This window comes from Cydia fagiglandana, chromosome 19 (assembly GCF_963556715.1).
Source record: "Cydia fagiglandana chromosome 19, ilCydFagi1.1, whole genome shotgun sequence".
NCBI classification, from domain to species: domain Eukaryota; kingdom Metazoa; phylum Arthropoda; class Insecta; order Lepidoptera; family Tortricidae; genus Cydia; species Cydia fagiglandana.
In genome coordinates, this window is record NC_085950.1 from 11,967,728 (window position 1) to 11,991,180 (window position 23,453).

Sequence of the window (23,453 nt, forward strand, 5' to 3'; positions counted from 1 at the left end):
AGAGTATGGCGATACGAGTCAGCGGACTGGGATGAGATGCGGCATTTCTTTGCGTCTTTCCCCTGGCAGCAGGTCTGTTTTTCTTCGGGTGACCCCTCCTGTTCTGCTGAGGCTGTTGCGGATGTGATTCGGCAGGGAATGGAATATTTCATTCCGTTCTCCGACCTATCGCTCGATCACAAGACCCGAGCATGGTACAATTCGGACTGTGCTCGAGCCGAGGCTCTTAAGCAGTCTGCATACCAGGCTTGGGTACTAGCCCGCGATACCAAAGCTGGAGCACAGAGGGTTCGCGCGAAGAAAAAAGCCTTTAACTCAGCTGCCAAGTCCTGCAAACGGGTGCTTCGAAAGGCTCGATTCGACCACGTCAGTCGAATAGGGGCCAAACTCGCCTCCTACCCTCCTGGTAGCAAGCGGTTCTGGTCCCTGTCGAAAGCGGTCGAATCCAACTTCTGCCGACCCACATTGCCACCTCTGCAGAAACCTGATGGGACACTGGCCCACTCCGCGACAGAGAAAGCTAACTTGTTTGCTTCTCTGTTTGCGAGCAATTCACGTCTAGATGCAGGCTCAAAACTTCCACCTACGCTACCTCATTGCAGTTCCTCTATGCAGAGAATTGCTATACATCAAAAAGAGGTACGCCGAGCTCTGCTGAATCTTGACGTGAATAAGGCCAATGGACCAGACGGGTATACCTGCACGTGTACTAAAGCAGTGTGCGCCTGAGTTGTCTCCTGTACTGACACGCCTGTACCGCCTCTCTCTCCAAACAAGAACGGTGCCGAAATCCTGGAAGCTTGCAAACGTGCAGCCAGTACCCAAGAAGGGTAGTCGTGCTGATCCCTGCAATTACCGACCAATCGCCATTACCTCCATGCTCTGTAAAGTCATGGAAAGGGTACTTAACGGCAAACTGCTGGCATACCTCGAAGCAAATGATCTGCTCAGTGACCGTCAATATGGCTTTCGCCGAGGTCGGTCTACTGGGGATCTTTTAGCGTATGTCACGCACTGCTGCGGCGAGGCCATCGAGAGGAACGGTGAAGCGCTTGCTGTTTCACTGGACATCTCGAAGGCCTTTGACAGGGTTTGGCACGCAAGTCTCCTTAGCAAGCTTCCTGCTTACGGCATCCCTGCTGATTTTTGTAGCTGGCTATCTGATTTCTTGAGTGAACGGTCGATCAGAGTAGTTATTGATGGCTGCTCTTCGGACCTCATGGCCATTGACGCCGGTGTTCCTCAGGGGTCTGTTCTCTCCGCAACCCTTTTCCTGCTCCACATTAACGACATGCTGCAACCCAGCATTGTAGGTTATGCAGATGACAGTACGGTTGTTGAGAGATATTTGGCTAGTGCAGGGGCAGCAGGGAGGATATACGTTCACAGAGAGAGGCCATGGTTGAGCGAATGAACTTGACCCTTAGTCTCGTTTCCCAGTGGGGTGATGACAATCTGGTCACGTTCAATGCCTCCAAAACGCAGGCGTGTCTATTTTCCGCAAAACGGAGTCCATTCGACCTGACTCCTTCTTTCCGGGGTGCATCTGTACCTATTACCGACAGCCTGGAACTCCTCGGCATGGAGCTGAGTTCAGTCCTCGGCTTCGGCAGCTTCATTGAGTCTAAAGCACAAACTGCGGCCAGAAAGCTGGGCGTCCTAAATAAGGTGAAGCGATACTTCACACCTGGACAGCTTCTAACACTTTACAAAGCTCAAGTCCGGTCGTGTATGGAGTATTGCAGCCACCTGTGGGATGGCTCAGCTAAATACTAACTCGCCGCTTTGGACTCAGTGGAGCGCAGAGCCAGGAGGATGATTGGCGACAAGAAGCTAACGGCTAAGCTTCAGACTTTGGCCCATCGGCGGAAAGTCGCCAGCCTGTCGGTATTCTACAGGTTCCACTTCGGGGAGTGTGCCCAAGAGCTACACGAGCTCATTCCACCGTCCCCATTTTACCATCGGACTTTTAGACGCACGGCCGGTTTCCATCCTTACTTGGTAGATATTCCGCCAATTCGCACGAAGCGCTTTGCTTCTACTTTCCTTATGCGCACTGCCAAGGAGTGGAATTCCTTGCCGGCGTCTATATTTCCGTGCTCTTATAACCCGGCAACCTTCAAATCAAGAGTGAACAGGCACCTTCTGGGCGAGCTCGCTCCATCGTAGGCCACGTCTACGCCTCGGCTAGTCTGTGGCCATGAGTAAACCCATTCATAATAAAAAAAATAAAAAAAAACACAACACGTTCGACAACTTCTTCTCTTTTGATATATTGTCGTTTTTAGGGTTCCGTAGCCAAATGGCATAAAACGGAACCCTTATAGATTCGTCATGTCTGTCTGTCTGTCTGTCTGTCCGTCCGTATGTCACAGCCACTTTGTTCCGAAACTATAAGCACTATACTGTTGAAACTTGGTAAATAGATGTATTCTGTGAACCGCATTAAGATTTTCATACAAAAATAGAAAAAAAACAATAAATTTTTAGGGTTCCCCATACATAGAACTGAAACTCAAATTTTTTTTTTCATCAAACCCATACGTGTGGGGTATCTATGGATAGGTCTTTGAAAATGATATTGAGGTTTCTAATATCATTTTCTTCTAAACTGAATAGTTTGCGCGAGAGACACTTCCAAAGTGGTAAAATGTGTGTCCCCCCCCCTGTAACTTCTAAAATAAGAGTATGATAAAACTAAAAAAAATGTACATTACCATGCAAACTTCCACCGAAAATTGGTTTGAACAAGATTTGGTAAATAGTTTTTTTTAATACGTCATAAACCGTAAACCGCAATTTTATTGTGTTACTTGCTGTTACGGAACCCTTCATGGGCGAGTCCGTCTCGCACTTGGCCGCTTTTTTAAGCTTCCAGTGGTTTCAGGGAGAATGCGAATGTATTTGTTTGGTCTACCTATAAGCACTCTATGATGTGTTCAGAACTCGCATGTGTTGATGCATTTCGTATAAAACGTTATCTGGTCAAAATAATTCAACTTTCGTCATGGCGCTGAATGTTGGAGGAACTCGATTTTGTATAGACACCTAGTTTCATTCGTCCATGATATGTGACGTTTTTAACCAAAAGGTACCACATTGTCGGCTGTCGATATGGTTGATTTCAAATTGAAGCTATATGGAAATAGCGCCTTATTGACAACCGACAATAAGTACCCTTTTGATTGAGAATGGCACATATAATATATGTTAGGTACATTCTAAGATTTCTAAGTTAAATTTTCCCTTTTCAGAGCAACAGAATTCTACGTTACCATACATACACACACACGGGCGAGCGACCGTACCAATGTCCGCACTGCGAAACGGCTTTCTCGCAGCCGCACTGCCTTCGTATACACTTGATGAAACAGCACAACATTGACGCCAGGGTGAAATCGGACGGGACGATCACTGAAATGACTGAGACGGAGAAAGTACATTGTGTCACAAGGGAGCAAAGTGACGTGTTTACGGCGAGGTCGTACTTTGATTCCTAAACAAAGTGAAGGATTATATTACAGAATCCTGAGCGTAGCGAGGGATTCAAGTGTGCTACGCCCAAGATGGAAATAATTTTGCTACCATGTTACAGATATTGATACTTTTTACATCACCTATGAGGTAGTTGTAGTGTTTAAAAATATTATTTAAGATACAAAAAATATAAAAAACTAGAATAGAAAAATGTCACTTCGATCCCTCGTAGCAGGGAAGAAAAGTGCCACTTTGATCCTGGCAGGAAAGAGGGAGCCCTTTTTCGAATAGGGGATATTACTGCCATGTTCTGCCGCCAGAGTGCAGCACTCCGACTCTAGTAAATTCATAGACTTACTTATACATACTCTGCCTTAAACTGTTTATTGTCAAGTTTTCACAGACAATAAAATGTGACATTGATGCATCAAGGCGGTTTATTAACAAGGGCCTACCGGTAAACGCGAAAATCGAAATTTAGTTATCTGCCTCTTTATCGCTCGAATATGCAAGAGTGATAGAGAGATTAGATAACGAAATTTCGATTATCTTGTTTCGCGGTAGGCCATGTGATTGGCGTGAGTGTGATGTGTCAATGTGGTTTGTTTACTGTATTTGCCACAAAGGTGCCACCTACGCAGAGCTTTGCCTATGTTCCCTATTGGTGATGTGAAAAATAAGTTACTGCCGATAAATTTGTTTTAAAAACAAATAGGTATTGCCGACTGTAAGGTAGAAGTACTAGTGCTCGACGCTGCACTAGTATTCGACATGGACACTTTATGTCAAAGTGACAAGGATTAAATTTGAATACAGAAAAATCTTCGCCGTTCAAATTTAACCTATAATACTTTGACATAAAGTGCCCATGTCGAATACTAGTGCAGCGTCGAGCACTAGTATTTCTAGCTTACTTCGTACCAGATTATTGTATTGTATACCTTTACATGTTTACAAAATGTAGTTTTTAACATCGGTACCACATAGTCGCTTCCAATAAGGACGCTCTAACAGGTTATTTGTTTAAAGATACAAGCAAATGTCATCCTTATCGTAAGCGACAAAGTGGTACCTTTTGATTGAACACTCACAGTGCACTAGACGGATGCTCGGTAGACGCCAGTGCGGGACGTATCTTATATTAGGATAAGATTGATTTGCATGGTCTTATTATATTGTTACAAGTGAAGTGTGAAAATAAATGCATATATTCAATCTTGTTGTTTACTTAATGTACCACAGTGTAGTACCTAAATTAAATCAAGAGCGTAATCGTAACATAACAAACAGTTTTCTCGCAGTTGCACTGTCTACGCACGCATTTACTGAAACAGTACAATGTCGACGAGAGGGTGAAAGGGGACGGGACGATCACTGAACTAACTGGGACGGACAAATAAAAATTTTTTTTTAACATTTTTGTTTCTTACCCGCTATTTCGCCAGTACTAGGGTAATTCGCCAGTTCATTCCCACCCTGAATATCTATGCCTGTTCTTTGACCTACTAGGAATAAGCCAGCCCTAAGGTCACCCGTAGTCTCGAACGGTCTTTTTATTAGGCTCTGAAAATGATTCTGAGCGTTACGACTGCACGGCCCCAGGTTTTGTTAAATAATAATACTAAATAAAAGTAAATAATTTCGGAAGGAATAGCTTTGAAAGAAAAAATATGCGTTTCAATTCATGGAATATCAAAACATGTAGTTTCTTACTATTTCAGTATTTGTCGAAGGCGCAGGCGCTGAAATATCATTTGGACATGCACAACAATGTAAAACAACCGAAGACCAAGAAGTGCAACATATGCGGACGCTTGTTTGTGGTAAGTGTTAGAGAAAAAACACAACACACCATTCAATATTAGCAGTACGTATTTGTGGCTTCTACATAATGTGCTGTAACAAAATTAGGCATTGAAACACTCATGTGATCCTATTATGAGACTCACTTCGTTCATTTCATAAACCCACTCGTATTTTTTTTAATGCCTAATTTTGATCAGTATCTTATGCTTGTGTGTAACTTAGTTTTAGATTAATTATGTTTGTAAAATTTTGCCATGCCCTAGTAAGGTCCACGTCTGAACTGACTAAAATAAAAGAACATCTTGTAATGCCATGCTTGCAACTTCCATTCAATAGATGGCGCTGAATGTTGGAAGAACTCGATTTTGTATAGACACCTAGTTTCATTCGTCAATGATATGCGACGTTTTCAACCAAAAGGTACCACATTGTCGGCTGTCGATAAGGTTGATTTGAAATTGAAGCTATATGGAAATAGTGCCTTATTGACAACCGACAATTAGTACCCTTTTGATTGAGAATGGCACATATATGTAACATTCTAAGTTAAAGTTTTCCTTTTCAGAGCAACAGAATGCTACGTCACCATACATACACACACACGGGCGAGCGACCGTACCAATGTCCGCACTGCGAAACGGCTTTCTCGCAGCCGCACTGCCTTCGTACGCACTTGATGAAACAGCACAACATTGACGCCAGGGTGAAATCGGACGGGACGATCACTGAAATGACTGGGACGGAAATAGTAGATTGTGTCGCAAGGGAGCAAAGTGTCATTTTTACGGCGAGGTCGTACTTTGATTCCTAAACGAAGCGAAGGCTTCTATAATAGAATCCTTAGCGTAGTGGGGGATTCAAGGGTGTTACGCCCAATATGGAAATTATTTTGCTACCATGCTACACATACTGCTTTTCACATCACCTATGAGGTAGTTGTAATGTTTAAAAAAAATAAATACTGTGCAAAAAACTAGAATCGAAAAGTGTTACTTTGATCCGTCCTAGCAGAGAAGAAAAGTGCCACTTTGATTCCTCCTAGCAGGGAAGAAAAGTGCCACTTTGATTCCTCCCAGTAGAGAGAAAAAGCCCCTTTTCTAATTGGTGATGTGTAAAATAAGTTACTGGCAATAGATTAATTTTTGATAACAGTTATTGCCGACTGTACTCCGTACCAGATTATTGTATTGTATACATGTTTGCAAAATGTAGTTTCCAATAAGGACGCTCGCACAGGTTATATGTATAAAGATATCATCCTTATTGTAAGCGACAAAATGGTACTTTTGATTATAAACTCACAATTTTCAAAGCGATACGGCTATAATAGCGTGTTTTGAGTTACGTCTATTATGTCTGCGCTATGGAAAAATAGCGTCGCATTTGCACCAACGTCAAGCAGTTGACTAGACGGACGCTCGGTTGTGGGACGTATCTTATAGTAGGATAAGATTGATTTGCATGGTTTTATTATATTGTTACAAGTGAAATGTGAAAATAAATGCATATTTTCAATCTTGTTGTTTACTTAGTATACCAGAGTGTCGTACCTAAATTAAATCAAGAGCTTAATCGTAACATAACAAACAGTTTTCTCGCAGTCGCACTGTCTGCGCACGCATTTGCTGAAACAGTAGGTACAACGTCGACGAGAGGGTGAAAGGGGACGGGACGATCACTGAACTAACTGGGACGGACAAAAAAATTTTTTTTTAACATTTTTGTTTCTTACCCGCTATTTCGCCAGTACTAGGGTAATTCCCCAGTAACTACATTCCCACGCTGAATATCTATACCTGTTCTTTGACCTACTAGGAATGAGCCAGCCCTAAGGTCACCCGTAGTCTCGAACGGTCTTTTTATTAGGCCCTGAAAATGATTCTGAGCGTTACGACTGCACCGCCCCAAGTTTTGTTAAATAAATAATACTAAAGTAAATAATTGCGGAAATAATAGCTTAGAAAGAAAAAAAAATGCGATTCAGTTCCTGGAATATCAAAACATTTAGTTTCTTACTATTTCAGTATTTTTCGAAGGCGCAGGCGCTGAAATATCATTTTATTTGGACATGCACAACAATGTAAAACTACCAAAGACCAAGAAGTGCAACATATGCGGACGCTTGTTTGTGGTAAGTGTTGAAGAAAAAACACAACACACCATTAAATATTAGTAGTACGTATATGTGGCTGCTACATAAATGTGCTGTAACAAAATTAGGCATTAAAACACTCGTGTGATTCTATTATGAAACTCAGTTCGTTCGTTTCATAAACCCACCTGTATTTTTTTTTATTTAATGCCTAATCTATTTTGTCCAGTTACATACCTACAATACTTTATCTTATGTTTGTGTGCAACTTAGTTTTCGATTAATTTTATTATGGATGTAAAATGTTGCCACGCCCTATAGTGGCTATAGTTCGTATTTATTAGCATTAGAAATAGAGTAAACAATCTTGATGTGTATCTTTATTGAAAAACACGTTTTAAAAATAGGTCACGGGAACAATTATGAATCCAATACGATCCTTTATATTCTTCTGCTTTCATAAGAAATATACACATAGTTAATGAATTTTAAAAAGCGTTTTTCAATTAAGACATGTCAAGATCGCTTACCTTCTTTCTAATGCTAAAAAACGAACTATAGTAGGGTCCACGTCTGTACTGACTAAAATAAAAGAACATGTTATAATACCATGCTTGTAATGAATAATTTATGAATTGATTATGTATAACTACCTACACTATACTGTAAGCTCTCTTTGATGTGTTCAAAAGTTGCATGTTACGACCAGGGGGCTGATTTTTGAATTTCGATCGCTCGATTTCGTCACTCGAAAATCGGTGGAAAACGGCGCAATGAAAATACGAAATACGAGCGATCGAAATTTGGTATCTAGTGGTATTGACCACTCGATTTCAAATCTATTAATAGAATTTAAACGCCTAGCAGTGGATATATCATTTAACAAAATACACGAAATCGAGTGGTCGAATTTCAAAAATCGGCCCCCAGCATTGCAGCATCGTTGCTGAAAGTTTCGATGCATTTCGTATAAAACGTGATCTGGTCAAAAAAATTTAACTTCCATTCAATGAGCGCTGATGTTGGAAGAACTCGATTTTGTATAGACACCTAGATTCATTCGTCCATGATATGCGACGTTTTCAACCAAAAGGTACCACATTGTCAGCTGTTGATAAGGTTGATTTCAAACTCAAGCTATTTGGAAATAGCGCCTTATTGCCAACCGACAATAAGTACCCTTTTGATCGAGAAGGGCACATATAATATATGTAAGTTAAAGTTAAAGTTTTCCTTTTCAGAGCAATATAGTTCTACGTTACCATACATACACACACACGGGCGAGCGACCATACCAATGTCCGCACTGCGAAACGGCTTTCTCGCGGCCGCACTGCCTTGGTATACACTTAATGAAACAGCACAACATTGACGCCAGGGTGAAATCGGACGGGACGATCACTGAAATGACTGGGACGAAAATAGTAGATTGAGTCACAGGGGAGCAAAGTGACGTGTTTACGGCAAGGCCGTACTTTTATTCCTAAACGGAGCTCAGGATTGTATAATAGAATCCTGAGCGTAGTGTGGGATTCAAGTGTGTTATGCCCAATATGGAAATAATTTTGCTTCCATGTGACACATTCTGCTTTTCACATCACCTATTAGGTAGTTCTAATGTTTTAAAATATTATTTAGAGATAAGATTAAAAATAATGTGCAATGAACTAGCCCTGAATGCCCTGATAAGTGTTACTTTGATCCCTCCTAGCAGGGAAGAAATGTGCCAATTTGATCGCTCCTAGTAGAGAGAAAAAGCCCTTTTTCGAATTGGTGATGTGAAAAATAAGTTACTGCCGATAAATTACTTTTTAAAAACAGTTATTGCCGACTGTACTTCGTACCAGATTATTGTATTGTATACCTTGCAAAATGTAGCTTTCAGCATCAGTACCACATAGTCGCTTCCAATAAGGACTCTCTGACAAGTTATTTGTATAAAGAATATACAAATAACTTGTCAGAGATTTTTACTTTTACATGTATTTTGTTGACTGTTTTAATGAATTTATGCTCATCCGGTTGTGTGTGTGTTTTGTGACTCTGTATTTTATTAACAATAGTCTTAAGTCTTGCTTTGTACAGATACTAACACTTATGGGCTTTGCCTGAAATAAATGATTTTATTATTATTATTATATTATATAAGCAAATGTCAACCTTATTGAAACGCTACGTCTTACATAAACGAACAACTCGCGAACGCGACGCGGCGCGGCGCGGCGGGCCCAACGAGATCGCCCACGTAGGACACTTCTATAGGTATCAAAGGATTGATTCACCCCGCGCCGCGTCGCTTCGCTTCGCGTTCGCGTATTGTTCGCCTACGTAGTACGCTACGTAAGCGACAAAGTGGTACCTTTGATTATAAACTCACAATTAAACAACTGTACCGCTATTCGGAACCTAATAATAATATTGAGAGTGGCAACACCGTTGTCGGTCGTATTGTCCTTTTCTAGCATATACGTCCCTCTCTCTCCCACACTCCCACCACACAGCAGTTTGCTTTTTGGCGGTTGTCGCAAAAACAAATTTCCAACTCATTGGCTTGCTGTTTTTCCATCTGGAAGGTCGTGAAGCTAAACTGCTGGTGAGTTTTTGAATTTGTACCCCAGTTTAGCTGACTATATTGAAAAACAGTTTCTAACGGCTTTTGCCGTTCGAAATAAACATTTAAATTTAGTGTCCGTTAAACTATCTAGCAAATAAAAACGATCCGGAATAGTAATGTGTAAGTTTTCAAAGGCTGCCTGCGCGCACCGTGGCTATGCTAATGAAAATACTAAAACACATAATGCTAGAAAACACATCGAGCTGGTAAAGCGTGCACTTGTCACCATTAGAATTTAATTAATATATACCTACATTAAGTCTCTTCTGAGTCTTATTACTTATCACTTTAAATCTTTGTGTGTCTATAATAACGGTTGAAATTAGGTATAATACTTAAATGGTGATGTGTGGAGGCATATCCTTCAGTTTTCAAGTGATTTGTGTTTTTGAATACGAAAGGATCGGATAGTTAATACGTGTTACATAGAACCTACGTATTAAGGTAGAAGCTTATAGACGTGTAGGGTTTATCTGTCCAAGTATCTATCAGCAACTTGTCGGTTTATCCCGTTCCGGGTTAAATATAATATTGCAAAATTTTTTGGTAATAAACTTGCTGATAAATAACGTGTACCCGCTTAGGAGTCGACGAAGCCCCGCTTCGCGGGGCTTCTATTTCCGCTCTGAGGGACACAAGGTAACGAACAAACCTACATCGCAAGCATTGCATTTATTTTTGTGGAAAGTGAGTACTTCGGCAGTACGTAAACTTAAGTCTGACTAGATAAAGAGAGAGATTAGCATGGCTCTGCGCAAGAATGACATGGAAATCCTTAAGTATTTCACTCCTTATCAATTTATATCTCTCCAACTTGATCTTTGATTAAAAAAAAAAAAAGGTTAAAATGTAGGTAGATAGGTATCTCTTTAAATAAATAACAGGTACTAACAGCTTAAAATAACTCTTGCATGTAGTTGCTATATGTGCTTGTATTATTTTGGATTTGAATAACTTGATTATTCATTCTATATGTAAATAACTATAGGTACATACAAGACGGTCAATCTTTAAGCCTACCTACCTACCTACCTACATAAATAGTACCTACACTTGTAAACGTTTTAAATAAAATCGGAAGCCTGTGACTTGAAAGGGCATTAATGATATGGGAATGTTTAGATTGATTCATTGACGAAGACGCATGGTTTGCTTCATAATTTCAAATTATATTCGCTAACTGTAGAGTTAAAGTTAAGTTATGGCAAATCTCGTCACCGTGAATGACACTTTCTAAAAGTGCCTATTAAAGTAAATCCTTTCCTCTTGTCGAGCGAAGAACTCGCAACTAAGGGAATATTACCCATAAACTTCATTTGAATGATATTCTTAAGTTATGTCTGTTATGGTTCCACCTGCGTAAGGTGTGCCTAAGATAATCTTTTATTCAGTCACAAACTAACGTCAAGTTATTTGTGATGAAACCAATATGTTGTGTACCTATTTAAGCCTGCGCAAGGCTGCCATGTTTCCACCTGCGTAAGGTGTGCCAAAGAATCTTTGATTCATTCACAAACTGATATCAAGTTATTGATGATGATATTACAACCTATATAAGCCTGCGCAAGGCATGTCAGAAATTAAATGATATGGTCATAACACAGGCGAGCGAGTAGGCCACAATCATAAAAATATAACAAAGATGAATATGTAAATACCTCCTTTTGGACAAAGGACAAGTGAAAAGGGTTCTAACAAAATAATGTTCTGGGTAAAAATCAGTCGAAATAGGCTTCGTTATTCGAGGTTTCATTTTTGTTTACCAATCTATTTTAAGGGTCCCGGACACCCTATTGGCTAAACCCAAAATTGGACTAATTAACATTTCTAAAATTATAATATAATAGGTATAAAATAACCTAAGATTCCAGGCCTATCTCGACTCATTTTTATTTTAAAGATGAAAAAATCTTTGCACCCTAATATAAAATTGTGGTCTGGAGACGCTAAGCCTCATAACGTGGGTGGCATGGATAACACTAAGAGATTTAGTCACCTAAATTCGACCATAAGCCCAGGAAGAATATTGATATTTAGAATAAGGTGTGGTCAATCCTCCAAGGTCCAGATAATCTGTGGACTCTAATTAAATCAGGCTCACTTAAGCTCACGACACAACATAGCTTACGGTTCAATTCTGAAATAAGCTATGTTTAATATCACTCATGGTGTGAAAATAAAATTACAAGAGCACAAACAGCCTGCTCAAGGTGTACAAAGGGTTCCGTTTAGCGGCCCTATGAATATCTAAAAACCTTTGAAGTCTATGCCTGCTATAACAGACTAGAAATTAATATAAATTATATTTGCCTCGAGAGCACTAGTCTTTCAGTTAACATTTTTACGAGTACCTACCTATGTAGGTACACGACATAACCAAGGTTACCTATTTAATTATTATATCCCTGACTGGCATGGTATGGGAAAATTGTCATGTGCTGCACAAGCATGTTGGAAATAAAAATATACAAAACTGACCTAACGGGGCGTTTATGAATGCTTTATTTTACACCCTTATGTCTGCCTTGTGAACCTTGAGGATTCGAATCACCTTGATCGTAAGTGCTCCTATGCACAGATTAAATTTTAAACTACCCATGCACTAATCTCAAGGGCACGTGCTTCTATGCACGGACCAAATATTGTTATCACTTAATTCACTTATCATTATTCGTCATAGTTTGATACTATACGTTTAACAAATGTACCCACCGTGGAATGTAATGTACCCAGTCATAAGGTTTTTAATAAACAGTGACTTAATGGTTTGCACGAACGATTCTAGTATAACTTCTGGGCGGTCACGTCTAGGGCATGACCCTCTAGTTCTCAATTTATACAAAATTATAGCATTGCGATACTGTTTGCTTTGCACAATGTGAAACAGCAGCAAGCCTTGCGAAAAGGCGAAGCTATTTTGAAAGACGAGTACTTTTCAAAAATACATTGTAATATATATAAATATGTTTTTGTCGTGGAACAAGTACACCCAAACAAATGCAGTCATTTATTATAATATGTTGGCAAAACTCTGCAAAAGAGTTATATAGTCTGTCTGTACAGTGTAACTTGAAGGCATAAATGCACATGAATCTCTTGAAACATGGTGGATCAATTAATTTACACCCCGTCTGTGTCTTGCTCCTATTACCAAATCCACAAGTTAAGGACCTGAACCTATATATAGGTACCCTTCTTGCTCGAGACCTGTAAAAAATGTACACAATAATTTCATGCAGTCAAGTGTCGGAAAATTAGGTCCACAGACTTAGCGATATCGTGAATATATATCCAAGAACTCTGTATATTGCCTCCCAGGGGGCGGGATGTTATTAGACTAACCTATAGTAGGTAGTAGGCCAGAGATATAGTATAGAAAAGTACACTGGCCCAAATTAAGTAATATTATATTTCAGAATATAAAATAATTTACAATCTTGCTATTATTGAAATATAAACAAGTAACAATTATCCTTAGTTCATAAGGAGGATAAGTATACCTAAATATCTAATAGATTCGACAAAGTGTTGATTCTAGCATTGGATAAAATAGCTCCCTCTTAAAGGGCCTCTGCGCTGTTGGCTTTGGGGCCACAGGCGCCCGGCAAATGGTAGGGAACCCCCTGGTTTCCCACAGCAAATAATGTAAAATCACGAAATAAGCACATAAATTTGTATTTCGGTTAAAAGCACCTATGCGATGAGCTAGGGTTTCGAATTAAGTATCTGATTCCTTATAATTTACACACTGAATAGAGAAAACTGAATATTCAGAATTAAGCCATGTCTATGAATAGTTTACAGGAATTAAGCCACTTTAGCGGTCAGAACCAATAAAGTTTTAAGGCTTATGTCTACCAGTAGGCACCAGATAAAGTAAACCACTAAGAAACTACTCTTACTACATATATACAAATTTTTGAGTAAAATTAAGGTTATGGTAGCTAAACATGAATTTAATTAGAATGACTGCAAATATTATTGATAAAGTTCTGCAGCAATTCTACACAAGAACACCACAAAGCGTCATAACTAGTGCCACATCGCAGTGAACACATGAGTGTTGTGGCTTAAGCTCTCATAGTAACCTTCACACTTTTAAGCAAGGTTTATTTATGTACACTGACTTGCGTTCCCTTTAGTAAAGCGTTTAAAAGGGTTAAATGCATTTTATAGCTATAACTATAACCTATAACCAAGTATATGGCTTACAGTCATTAAATAAATTTAGTGATTCCCTATGACATTTCAATAAGTACCTAATTTTATTAACTCTGTTTGTGGTGATAGTGATATAACGAATCATTTAAATATTCGTCTACTTAATCCCGAGGGATTCTGGAAATAAGAAATGTCCTGTCCTTGTTATATCCCTGCAACTGCTTACTTTACTATTATAGATAATTATTATCAAATTTGATAATAATTGCGACTTATAAATAAAAATTACTCTAGTACTTATATTTTCATACTTGAATTACTGTTAAGGATTGTAGTCTTAAAATAATTTCGCCTGGCAACATTATCGTTCAAACTTTAAAAAAAAAATATATTCCCTTCCCTTGTCGTATCGCCAATGTAACATGTCGGGCGCATCTCGCTGCGCTAATTATTATTTTCGAATATTATCGTCTCGGTTCATCTAAAAGATTCAATTTTGTTTGTAAACTGTGTGTACTCATTGTGGAAGGCTAATCAGTTGAAGAAGCACTGCTCCTGCTCCGTTTCGGTGTCCACGCTGGTCCAGGTAACTCGGATTCGAGGTAAGTCTAGACGAGCCGAAGGTCTGAGAAGCCTGCGCCAGCCTCCACCGAGAGCTGCACCGTCATCTACAGCTCAGCAAGGTGAGTGCTCTTACCAATTGACCTAGCCTGTCCTAAGTTCCACGGTATATCGTTTCGTATCTCGTCTCGTATTTCGTTTGAATACAGTCCACATAATTTTTAAATATCGAAGTAAAATAATCCCCTTAACATTTTTTGGTCCTTCGAGCCGGATAACTTGTAAGGTGACCGTGGTTATTTTCGCTTTAAATATCAATTTTCGTCAATAAATTGTTCATTGTAAAATCATAAAAACATTGGAGGGTAAGATTGAAACACTTGGCTTGGGCGTTTTTCCGTTAGTTAAACTATCGAGCGTTTAGTTCATGGACTAAAATTGTGTGTCGAATTAATTACGTTTCTGAACGCAACTTTTAGCTGTCATTTTTGACAAGTGTCAATTGAAAATCATAACATAACCTATCATATCAGTGTTATCGAATCAAATAGTTTTGTTGTTGTTTTAGTGATTCAATATACATATTTTTACAAAATAAACATGACACTTGGTGGGGATTCGTCCGAAAGTTTCGACAAGAGCCGTGTAGGTCGGGATTATGCGTTCGTGCGGATGGAGTATATAAAGAGTTCCGATCTGCAAGGTTATTGTTTAAAAGATGTAATTAAACTTGAAAGTGAATTTCATGCCTTTCAAATTGAATTGCTTTCGGCGATTCCAGCTGGTGATAGGTCAAGTGAATTAGAAATATCATCACAGTTCGAACAAATGGTAAAATCCATAAAAATACGTTTAGCAGAAATAAAACCTGAAGTGTTAAATAAAAGTGACAGTTGCGGTTCAAGTTCGAGTGTTAAATTACCTAAAATTAATATAGTTCCTTTCGATTCGAAAATTGAGAATTGGGTGTCGTTCATCCAGATCTTTGACTCGCTGATTCACAGTAAAAATATCCCGGCAGTAGAAAAACTGCACTATTTGTTGTCGAGTGTTACCGGCCATGCTTTCGACTTAATTAAAAATTACCCATTATGTGATGAAAATTATTTAATGGCCTATAACACACTAAAATTACATTTTGAGAAAAAAAGGGTGATTGCCAGTATATTTTATGAAAAAATATTAAACTGTGAGGCGGCGAAGTCCAAGACTGCATCGGAATTAGTTAGAGTTTGTCGAACCTTTAAGGAAAACTTAGAAATTTTATCAAAGTATCAATTGCCTGACAGGAACTTTATGTTATTCCATGCACTTTGGTCAAAATTAGATGTTAGTAGTAAGGAAGCTTTTGAGTTGCAACTTGAATCAAACACAGAAATTCCCAGTTATGAGGAATTAATTTCGTTTATTGAAAAGCGGAGCCAGGCATTAGAGAACAGCATTGGTAAGTCGTTAACATTATCTAGTAAACCAGTGTATAGTAAGCCAGTGTCGAATAAGGCTAAGCCTGCTCTCCTTGTGCCGCCAGTGAGTAACTGTGCTATGTGTTCCGCTCCGGGACACAAATTGGATAAATGTACTAAATTTTTGGAATTGCAGCCATTGGAAAGGTTTGCTCAGGTTAAGGAGAGGAGACTTTGCATACTTTGTTGTAGGCCATCACACTCGGTTAAAAATTGTAAATCATCGGTGACTTGTGGCATCTGCAAGCGCAGACACCACACATTATTGCATTTCGAAAAGGATAAGGAGTTGGAACCAACAGCTCCACCGACCCAAGTGGCATTGGCTGTGCATAATGCAAATGCACCAAGTTTGTTCTCGACAGCTATCGTGCTGATAAAAAATAAATTTAATAATTTTGTACCAATTCGAATATTGATGGATAATGCTTCGGCTTGTAACTTTGTAACATTGAAGTGCGCTCAAAAACTTGGAATACCAATTAGAAATAATTCACCAACGGTGAACGGTGTTGGTCTGTCATCGACTGACACTTTTGGAATTGTCGATTGTGAGATAGTTCCTTCGAATGGGGACTCCTCATGCAAATTTTCGTTTGAAGCGTTCGTGCTTCCCAAGATCTGCCATGATATGCCACCAGAACCACTGAATGTGTCTTCTTGGAGGCATCTGAAGGATTTAGATCTTGCTGATCCGTCTTTCCACAAATCTGGACCAATAGACATGTTGGTTAACGTCAACCTTTTCGCTGCTGCACTACAATCTGGCGTTGTCAAGGGCAACGCAGATGAGCCCATAGCTGTCCGCACTGTTTTCGGCTGGTTGGTGATGGGTGAGTGCCCTATAAACGTTAACACTTCTCGTTCTCGTTGTCATAAAGGTTCAGAAGGTGATACTCAGAGGTGCTATTTCGTGTCGAGTCTATCATTAGACAATAATATCAAGCGCTTCTGGGAACTGGAAAGTGTAGATCCTCCCAAAAATATCGTTTTGTCGAAATCAGAAATGTCGTGTGAAAACCAAATGGAAACTTCATATTGTCGCACTCCCGAGGGTAGGATGGTAGTACCATTAACTTATGTCGACCCTCAGGATAAACCCAGGTTTTCAAATTCTCGTGAGATAGCTCTCAAGCGTCTCTTAAATTTAGAGAGGAAATTCAAATTGAATCCTCAGTTTCGGACAGCTTATGTCAATTTCATGGATGACTACCTTAGTTGTGGTCACATGGTGGAAGTTGATCCTCCCTTGTCGTCTGAAGGTCAGTTTTATTACATACCCCACCACGGAATTTTGCGCCCTGACTCCTCCACTACTCCTCTTCGCTGTGTTTTTGACGCTAGCGCCCAGGATTCTTCAGGAAAGTCCTTGAACGATACACTGCTTGCCGGCCCTAAATTGCAAAATAACATATTTGACTTGTTGGCTCGTTTTCGATGGCATGCAGTAGTGTTCACCGGTGACATCAAACAAATGTACCGGCAGTTCCTTGTCGATTTACAGGACTGCGACTATCAGCGCATTTTGTGGCGCCCGTCACCTGATGATCCCGTGAAAGATTATCGTTTGCTCACAGTGACCTATGGTGTGTCCTGTGCTCCATATCAGGCGCTCTGGTGCATATCGAAGTTAGCAAAGGAGTTTTCGTCTCGTGCTCCTCAAGGTGCTGCAGTGTTGGCTAGGGATGCGTATGTCGACGACGTTGTGTCAGGTGCAGACTCTGTCGAGGATGCGTTAGTGTTACGACAACAGTTGGTGGAAATATTATCGTCTGCTCAGCTTCATCTGCGCAAATGGACCTCTAACAGCCCTGAATTTCTAGGAAGTTTGCCTGGTTCAGAGCTGTACTCAGATCAACTTCACAATTTCGAAAACGTCCATGATTTATCGTTAAAAATTCTCGGTTTGTCGTGGCTTCCCAAGGAAGATACTTTCACATTCAAGACCTCCTTGAATGATTGTCGTTGTACGAAGCGATCGATCCTCTCGGACATCGCTCGTATTTTTGATCCTCTGGGTCTATTGTCGCCTGTCGTATTTTTCGCAAAATATTTAATACAACTTCTATGGGTTTCTGGTGTCGATTGGGACAGCGAGGTTCCTATCGCTATCGCTCAAGAATGGCGTAAATTCAAATCGCAATTGGCGGAAATGAGCTCGTTGTCCATTCCCCGTAGAATGGTTGTATCTTTCGTATCGTTACAGCTCCACGGGTACTGTGACGCCTCGGAGAAGGGTTACTGTGCTGTCATTTATTGTCGTGTCGTTCAAAATGACGGATCCGTTGTCGTGCGTCTTTGTTGCGCTAAAACGAAAGTGGCCCCACTTCGTAAATGTTCTATCCCGAGATGTGAGCTGTTAGCTGCTGTCTTGTTGTCGGATTTGATTGTCTCGTTTACAGAAGCTCTAAAAGATTTTCACACTTTTGAAGATATCCACGCTTGGTCAGATTCTACTGTCGCGCTGACTTGGATTCGTTCGTGTCCATCAAAATGGAAAACTTTTGTGGCTAATAGGGTTGCGCACATACAAGAAAACGTCCCCCCTGAAAATTGGCACCACGTTTCTGGTTCGGATAATCCAGCGGATTGCGGCTCCCGCGGTTTGTTACCTGCTGATTTAATCCAGAATACGTTATGGTGGGCGGGGCCTACTTGGCTGTCTAATCCACAAGAATCTTGGCCACAATCTGAGATCCTTTCAGATCAAGCTGCTTCGAACGAGCAAAAAATCTACAGTTTGTTCACAGACTCTAATATATCGTTGATTGACAACATCATGAGCAGATCCTCGTCTTTACAACGCATATTGCGTATTTTCGCTTATTGTTTTCGGTTCATGCATAACTTGCAAAAATCATCGTCGAAAATCACAGATCCGAACTTGTCGTCTGAAGAAATTACGAAAGTTCTTCACTTTCTCGTGAAACATGTCCAGGAGCGAGCTTTCGCTTCAGAATTGCGGTGCTTGTTGACAGATAAGTCACCCCACTCTCTATCGAAGCCCATGCGGAAATTGGCGCCGTTTGTGGATGAGCGTGGAATGCTAAGGGTGGGCGGTCGCCTGTCTAAAGGAGACCTGTCGTTCGATGTGAAACATCCACTATTATTGCCTCGTGATCATAGGTTGACTACGCTGATCATTGAGGATTACCATCACCGGTTTATGCACCCTGGATTGCAAACATTGCAAAATTTATTAGCCCAAGAATTCTGGGTTCTATCGGCAAGAAGGGCTATAAACTCGGTTATTTCATCTTGTATGAAGTGCTTTCGCGCTCGGCCTAAAGTGGCATCTCCTCCAATAATGGGCAACTTACCATCGTTTCGAATTAATCAAATTAAACCATTTTCGTCAGCGGCAGTAGATTACGCTGGTCCCTTTGATACTTGTTTGGCCCGGGGCCGTGGTCTACGCACATTTAAATCGTATATTTGCGTTTTCGTATGCACTGCCACCAAAGCAGTACATCTTGAGCTGGCCTCAGAGCTCACCACAGAGGCATATCTCGCAGCTCTGCGCCGTTTCATTTCGCGCCGCGGTCGGTGCTCTAGGCTGATCTCGGATCAGGGTAGAAACTTTATTGGCGCATCCAATATGCTCCAAGAATTCATGGCCAAGGCTTCACGTGCAGAACAAATAAATTTCGTTTTTAACCCGCCCGGCAGCCCACATTTCTCGGGGTTAGCCGAGGCTGGTGTAAAGTCAGTAAAGACACATCTCGCTCGCGTCGTGAGCTCTCAGCGCCTTACATTTGAGGAATTCTATACCATTTTGACCCAAATTGAGGCGATGCTGAACTCACGGCCTTTGTCCCCTGTCAGCTCGGACCCAAACGACCTGTCAGTTTTGACCCCCGGACATTTCCTTACTTTGGAGCCGCTCACCATATTGCCTGAAAGCAACATGGTAGATGCGAAATTAGGTCCACTTCAGAGATGGAAATTATTACAAAAGATCCATCAAGATTTCTGGCGCAAGTGGCACCTCGAATATTTGCACACATTGCAGCAACGCCACAAATGGTTCGATGGTCAGAAAAACATTGTCGTCGGGACGCTCGTGCTCATTGTCAATGAGCAATGTAGCCCCATGAAGTGGAAAATTGGCCGGGTGGTACAACTCCATCCAGGAAGTGACGGGATTTGTCGAGTTGTCACAGTTCGCACAGAATCGGGCGAACTTAAACGTCCGATAGTTAAACTGTGTCCCTTACCTTTGCAAAACTAGTGTTAATTCACTATCATATAGTCATAAGTATTAATTTTATCGTAGATTTAGATTAAAGTAAAAAATATATAGTAATAGGAAAATAAACCCTGAGCCATATCGATTCTATTTTATCCTCAGTTGACAATAACAGTACAAACTTGTGGAAAATACGTTGTATTTTGGTGGGCGGAAAATGTTAAGGATTGTAGTCTTAAAATAATTTCGCCTGGCAACATTATCGTTCAAACTTTAAAAAAAAATATATTCCCTTCCCTTGTCGTATCGCCAATGTAACATGTCGGGCGCATCTCGCTGCGCTAATTATTATTTTCGAATATTATCGTCTCGGTTCATCTAAAAGATTCAATTTTGTTTGTAAACTGTGTGTACTCATTGTGGAAGGCTAATCAGTTGAAGAAGCACTGCTCCTGCTCCGTTTCGGTGTCCACGCTGGTCCAGGTAACTCGGATTCGAGGTAAGTCTAGACGAGCCGAAGGTCTGAGAAGCCTGCGCCAGCCTCCACCGAGAGCTGCACCGTCATCTACAGCTCAGCAAGGTGAGTGCTCTTACCAATTGACCTAGCCTGTCCTAAGTTCCACGGTATATCGTTTCGTATCTCGTCTCGTATTTCGTTTGAATACAGTCCACATAATTTTTAAATATCGAAGTAAAATAATCCCCTTAACAATTACATTACTCCTTATAACAGATGTGTATGCTCCTTGAAGAGTAGACTGACTTATCACATCTTCTTTTACCTAGTTTTCACATACATTTAAGTAATTAAGTATAGCACCCTTGTGGTGACTCACTTATTCTTTTTGAACAATTATAAGTACATTAAGTACGTATACTTATAAAATGTTAAGTTAGTATCATAATATAATGGAATATCAAATTGTATGCTTTACTAAATACCTCTCTCCTCACAGGTGTTAAAATAAAGGGTGTACTGCATAATTAATTAAACACTCATAATATAATAATATTACATAATATACATAATAAGTACATGTATAATCACATTGGCTTGGCGTCTTCCCACCACCAGGCGATAACAAACACGTCTCAATATTATTATTAGGTTCCGAATAGCGGTACAGTTGTTTAATGACAGCGTTTTACACAAAAATAAAACGCTAATTAAATAACTTACCCTATTCGGAACCTAAAGTTTTAATCCTGCCTGGTGTAAATATGTATAATTTTGAGACAATGAGTTGGAAATTTGTTTTTGCGACAACCGCCAAAAAGCAAACTGCTGTGTGGTGGGAGTGTGGGAGAGAGAGGGACGTATATGCTAGAAAAGGACAATACGACCGACAACGGTGTTGCCACTCTCAATATTATTATTAGGTTCCGAATAGGGTAAGTTATTTAATTAGCGTTTTATTTTTGTGTAAAACGCTGTCATTTTCAAAGCGATACGGCTATAACAGCGTGTTTTGAGTTACGTCTAGTCAGCGCTATCAGGCGCTAAAGTCTATTTCAGTAGAACTTGCTAACTATGTAAACAAACCGCCATATTGAAATTGTCTCTGAATGATCAATTTACTAGTGATGGGCAAGACTCCTACTTACTACTTTACTAATGTCAAACCATATCGAATAATAAAATACCAAAAGTAAAAAACAAGTATTTACTTATTTTTAATTTGTTTAATCACGATCAGAAGACAAATTAGTACTTAAGAATGATGTATTGATGTATTTTATAACCGTGACGGTAGATACAGAGCCTGGGTTGGTCAGTGTGTAGCGGGTTTATATTACAAACTTTAGTCACAACACTACCCATCATAGACAATTGTAGAATTTAAAAGAAACAAAATCGCCATTCCATCAGCACCTCTAGCACAACAGGCCGCGACAGGCGTGAGAAGTGACAGATCGGCGCGACTTGGCGGCTTGTCGCGTGTTGGCAGCACAACTCACGCGCGAGAGCCGCGACAAACTCGCGATCAGGTGTCACTGTCAGAAAATGACAACGATCGCGACTTTGAACTAAAATCCGTAGCACAACTGGCTATTTTGAGACAAAATATTCTGTCGTCTTTATGTCAATCCGCGAGTCGAAGTCTACGCGACTTTATAACGCGACTCGCTCTCGCGGGTGGTTTGCTTGTACTTTTGTAACTAAACTCATGATAATTATAACTTAAAAACAAGTTTCATATATTATGTAATAATATAATTTGTATAATTACTTATTGCCCTAAGGAATAAGGAAGTATGGAACAGTCACTAAATGCGCTTTACGCACTCTTATATTGATTATGCACGGTGATACCTACAAGTACCACAACACACCCATCATGTTTACAACTTTAATTTCAAACAGCTAGTTTGTAGGTACTCAATTAAGTAATTAGGTACATATGTAGGATTTTTAAATTTCAATTCAGGTTCGTAAGTTTGTAAAAGTAATCCTAAGACTTCCTTACACAAAACTTTCATCAACCTAACAACGGAGCCCGCTTGCTTGTACATAAATGAAGCCGATGAGGTGGGTAGGTACAAATGTTCAAAACAAACTATCCAACTTATTAAGTAAGCCATAGTCTTAGTAGTAATATTTAGGATCACGATTAGATGTCTAATTTCAACAATCTCTTACTATTTAGGTACCGTTTGGAACTTTCCTCGACTTCAACAAAACATACCTACATGTGGCCTGTGCCCGCTGCATCGTACTGTAACAGAATGATGTAATACGTGGCTATAACAGGATCATGTCCGGCTCAAAATCATGCTTTGTATGAAATATTATCAGTCATCACCCACTAAACCATTCCGTCCCCTGCCAACACCATACCGTGACGTGACTGGACCGAGCCGACCAACAACATTTTGAAGGAGTTATTACGCTCATGTCATAGTCTGCGTAGGTAGCATAGGTACGGTTATCATATGGTCTACCATATTGAAACTCCTCTAGATCAAACCCGTGTTCTAGATGTTTCACTTCATGTTTGACAGGGCCTGATACGATCATGCTATGATACGTTGCTGTCAGCATTAGGTATGAAGTGGGCCTTGGGGAGCTAATTAATCATGGCTTCTAGG

At 40.1% G+C, this 23,453-nt stretch overlaps 1 protein-coding gene across 4 annotated transcripts in view; it reads left to right on the forward strand.

Moving 5' to 3' along the window:
- The window catches only part of LOC134673730 (zinc finger protein 37-like), a 103,259-nt gene that overhangs the window by 31,177 nt on the left and 48,629 nt on the right, over positions 1–23,453 (forward strand). The window contains exons 9-10 of one of the 4 annotated variants that reach the window (XM_063531734.1): positions 5,199–5,300; positions 5,849–6,783. In XM_063531734.1, coding sequence (XP_063387804.1) covers positions 5,199–5,300; positions 5,849–6,094 — 348 coding nt within the window. In that variant the 3' untranslated portion in view covers positions 6,095–6,783. Of the gene's footprint in view, positions 1–3,254; positions 4,911–5,198; positions 5,301–5,848; positions 6,784–23,453 lie in introns of those variants that run through there. The other 3 variants (XM_063531736.1, XM_063531738.1, XM_063531735.1) reach the window with 3 other exon arrangements.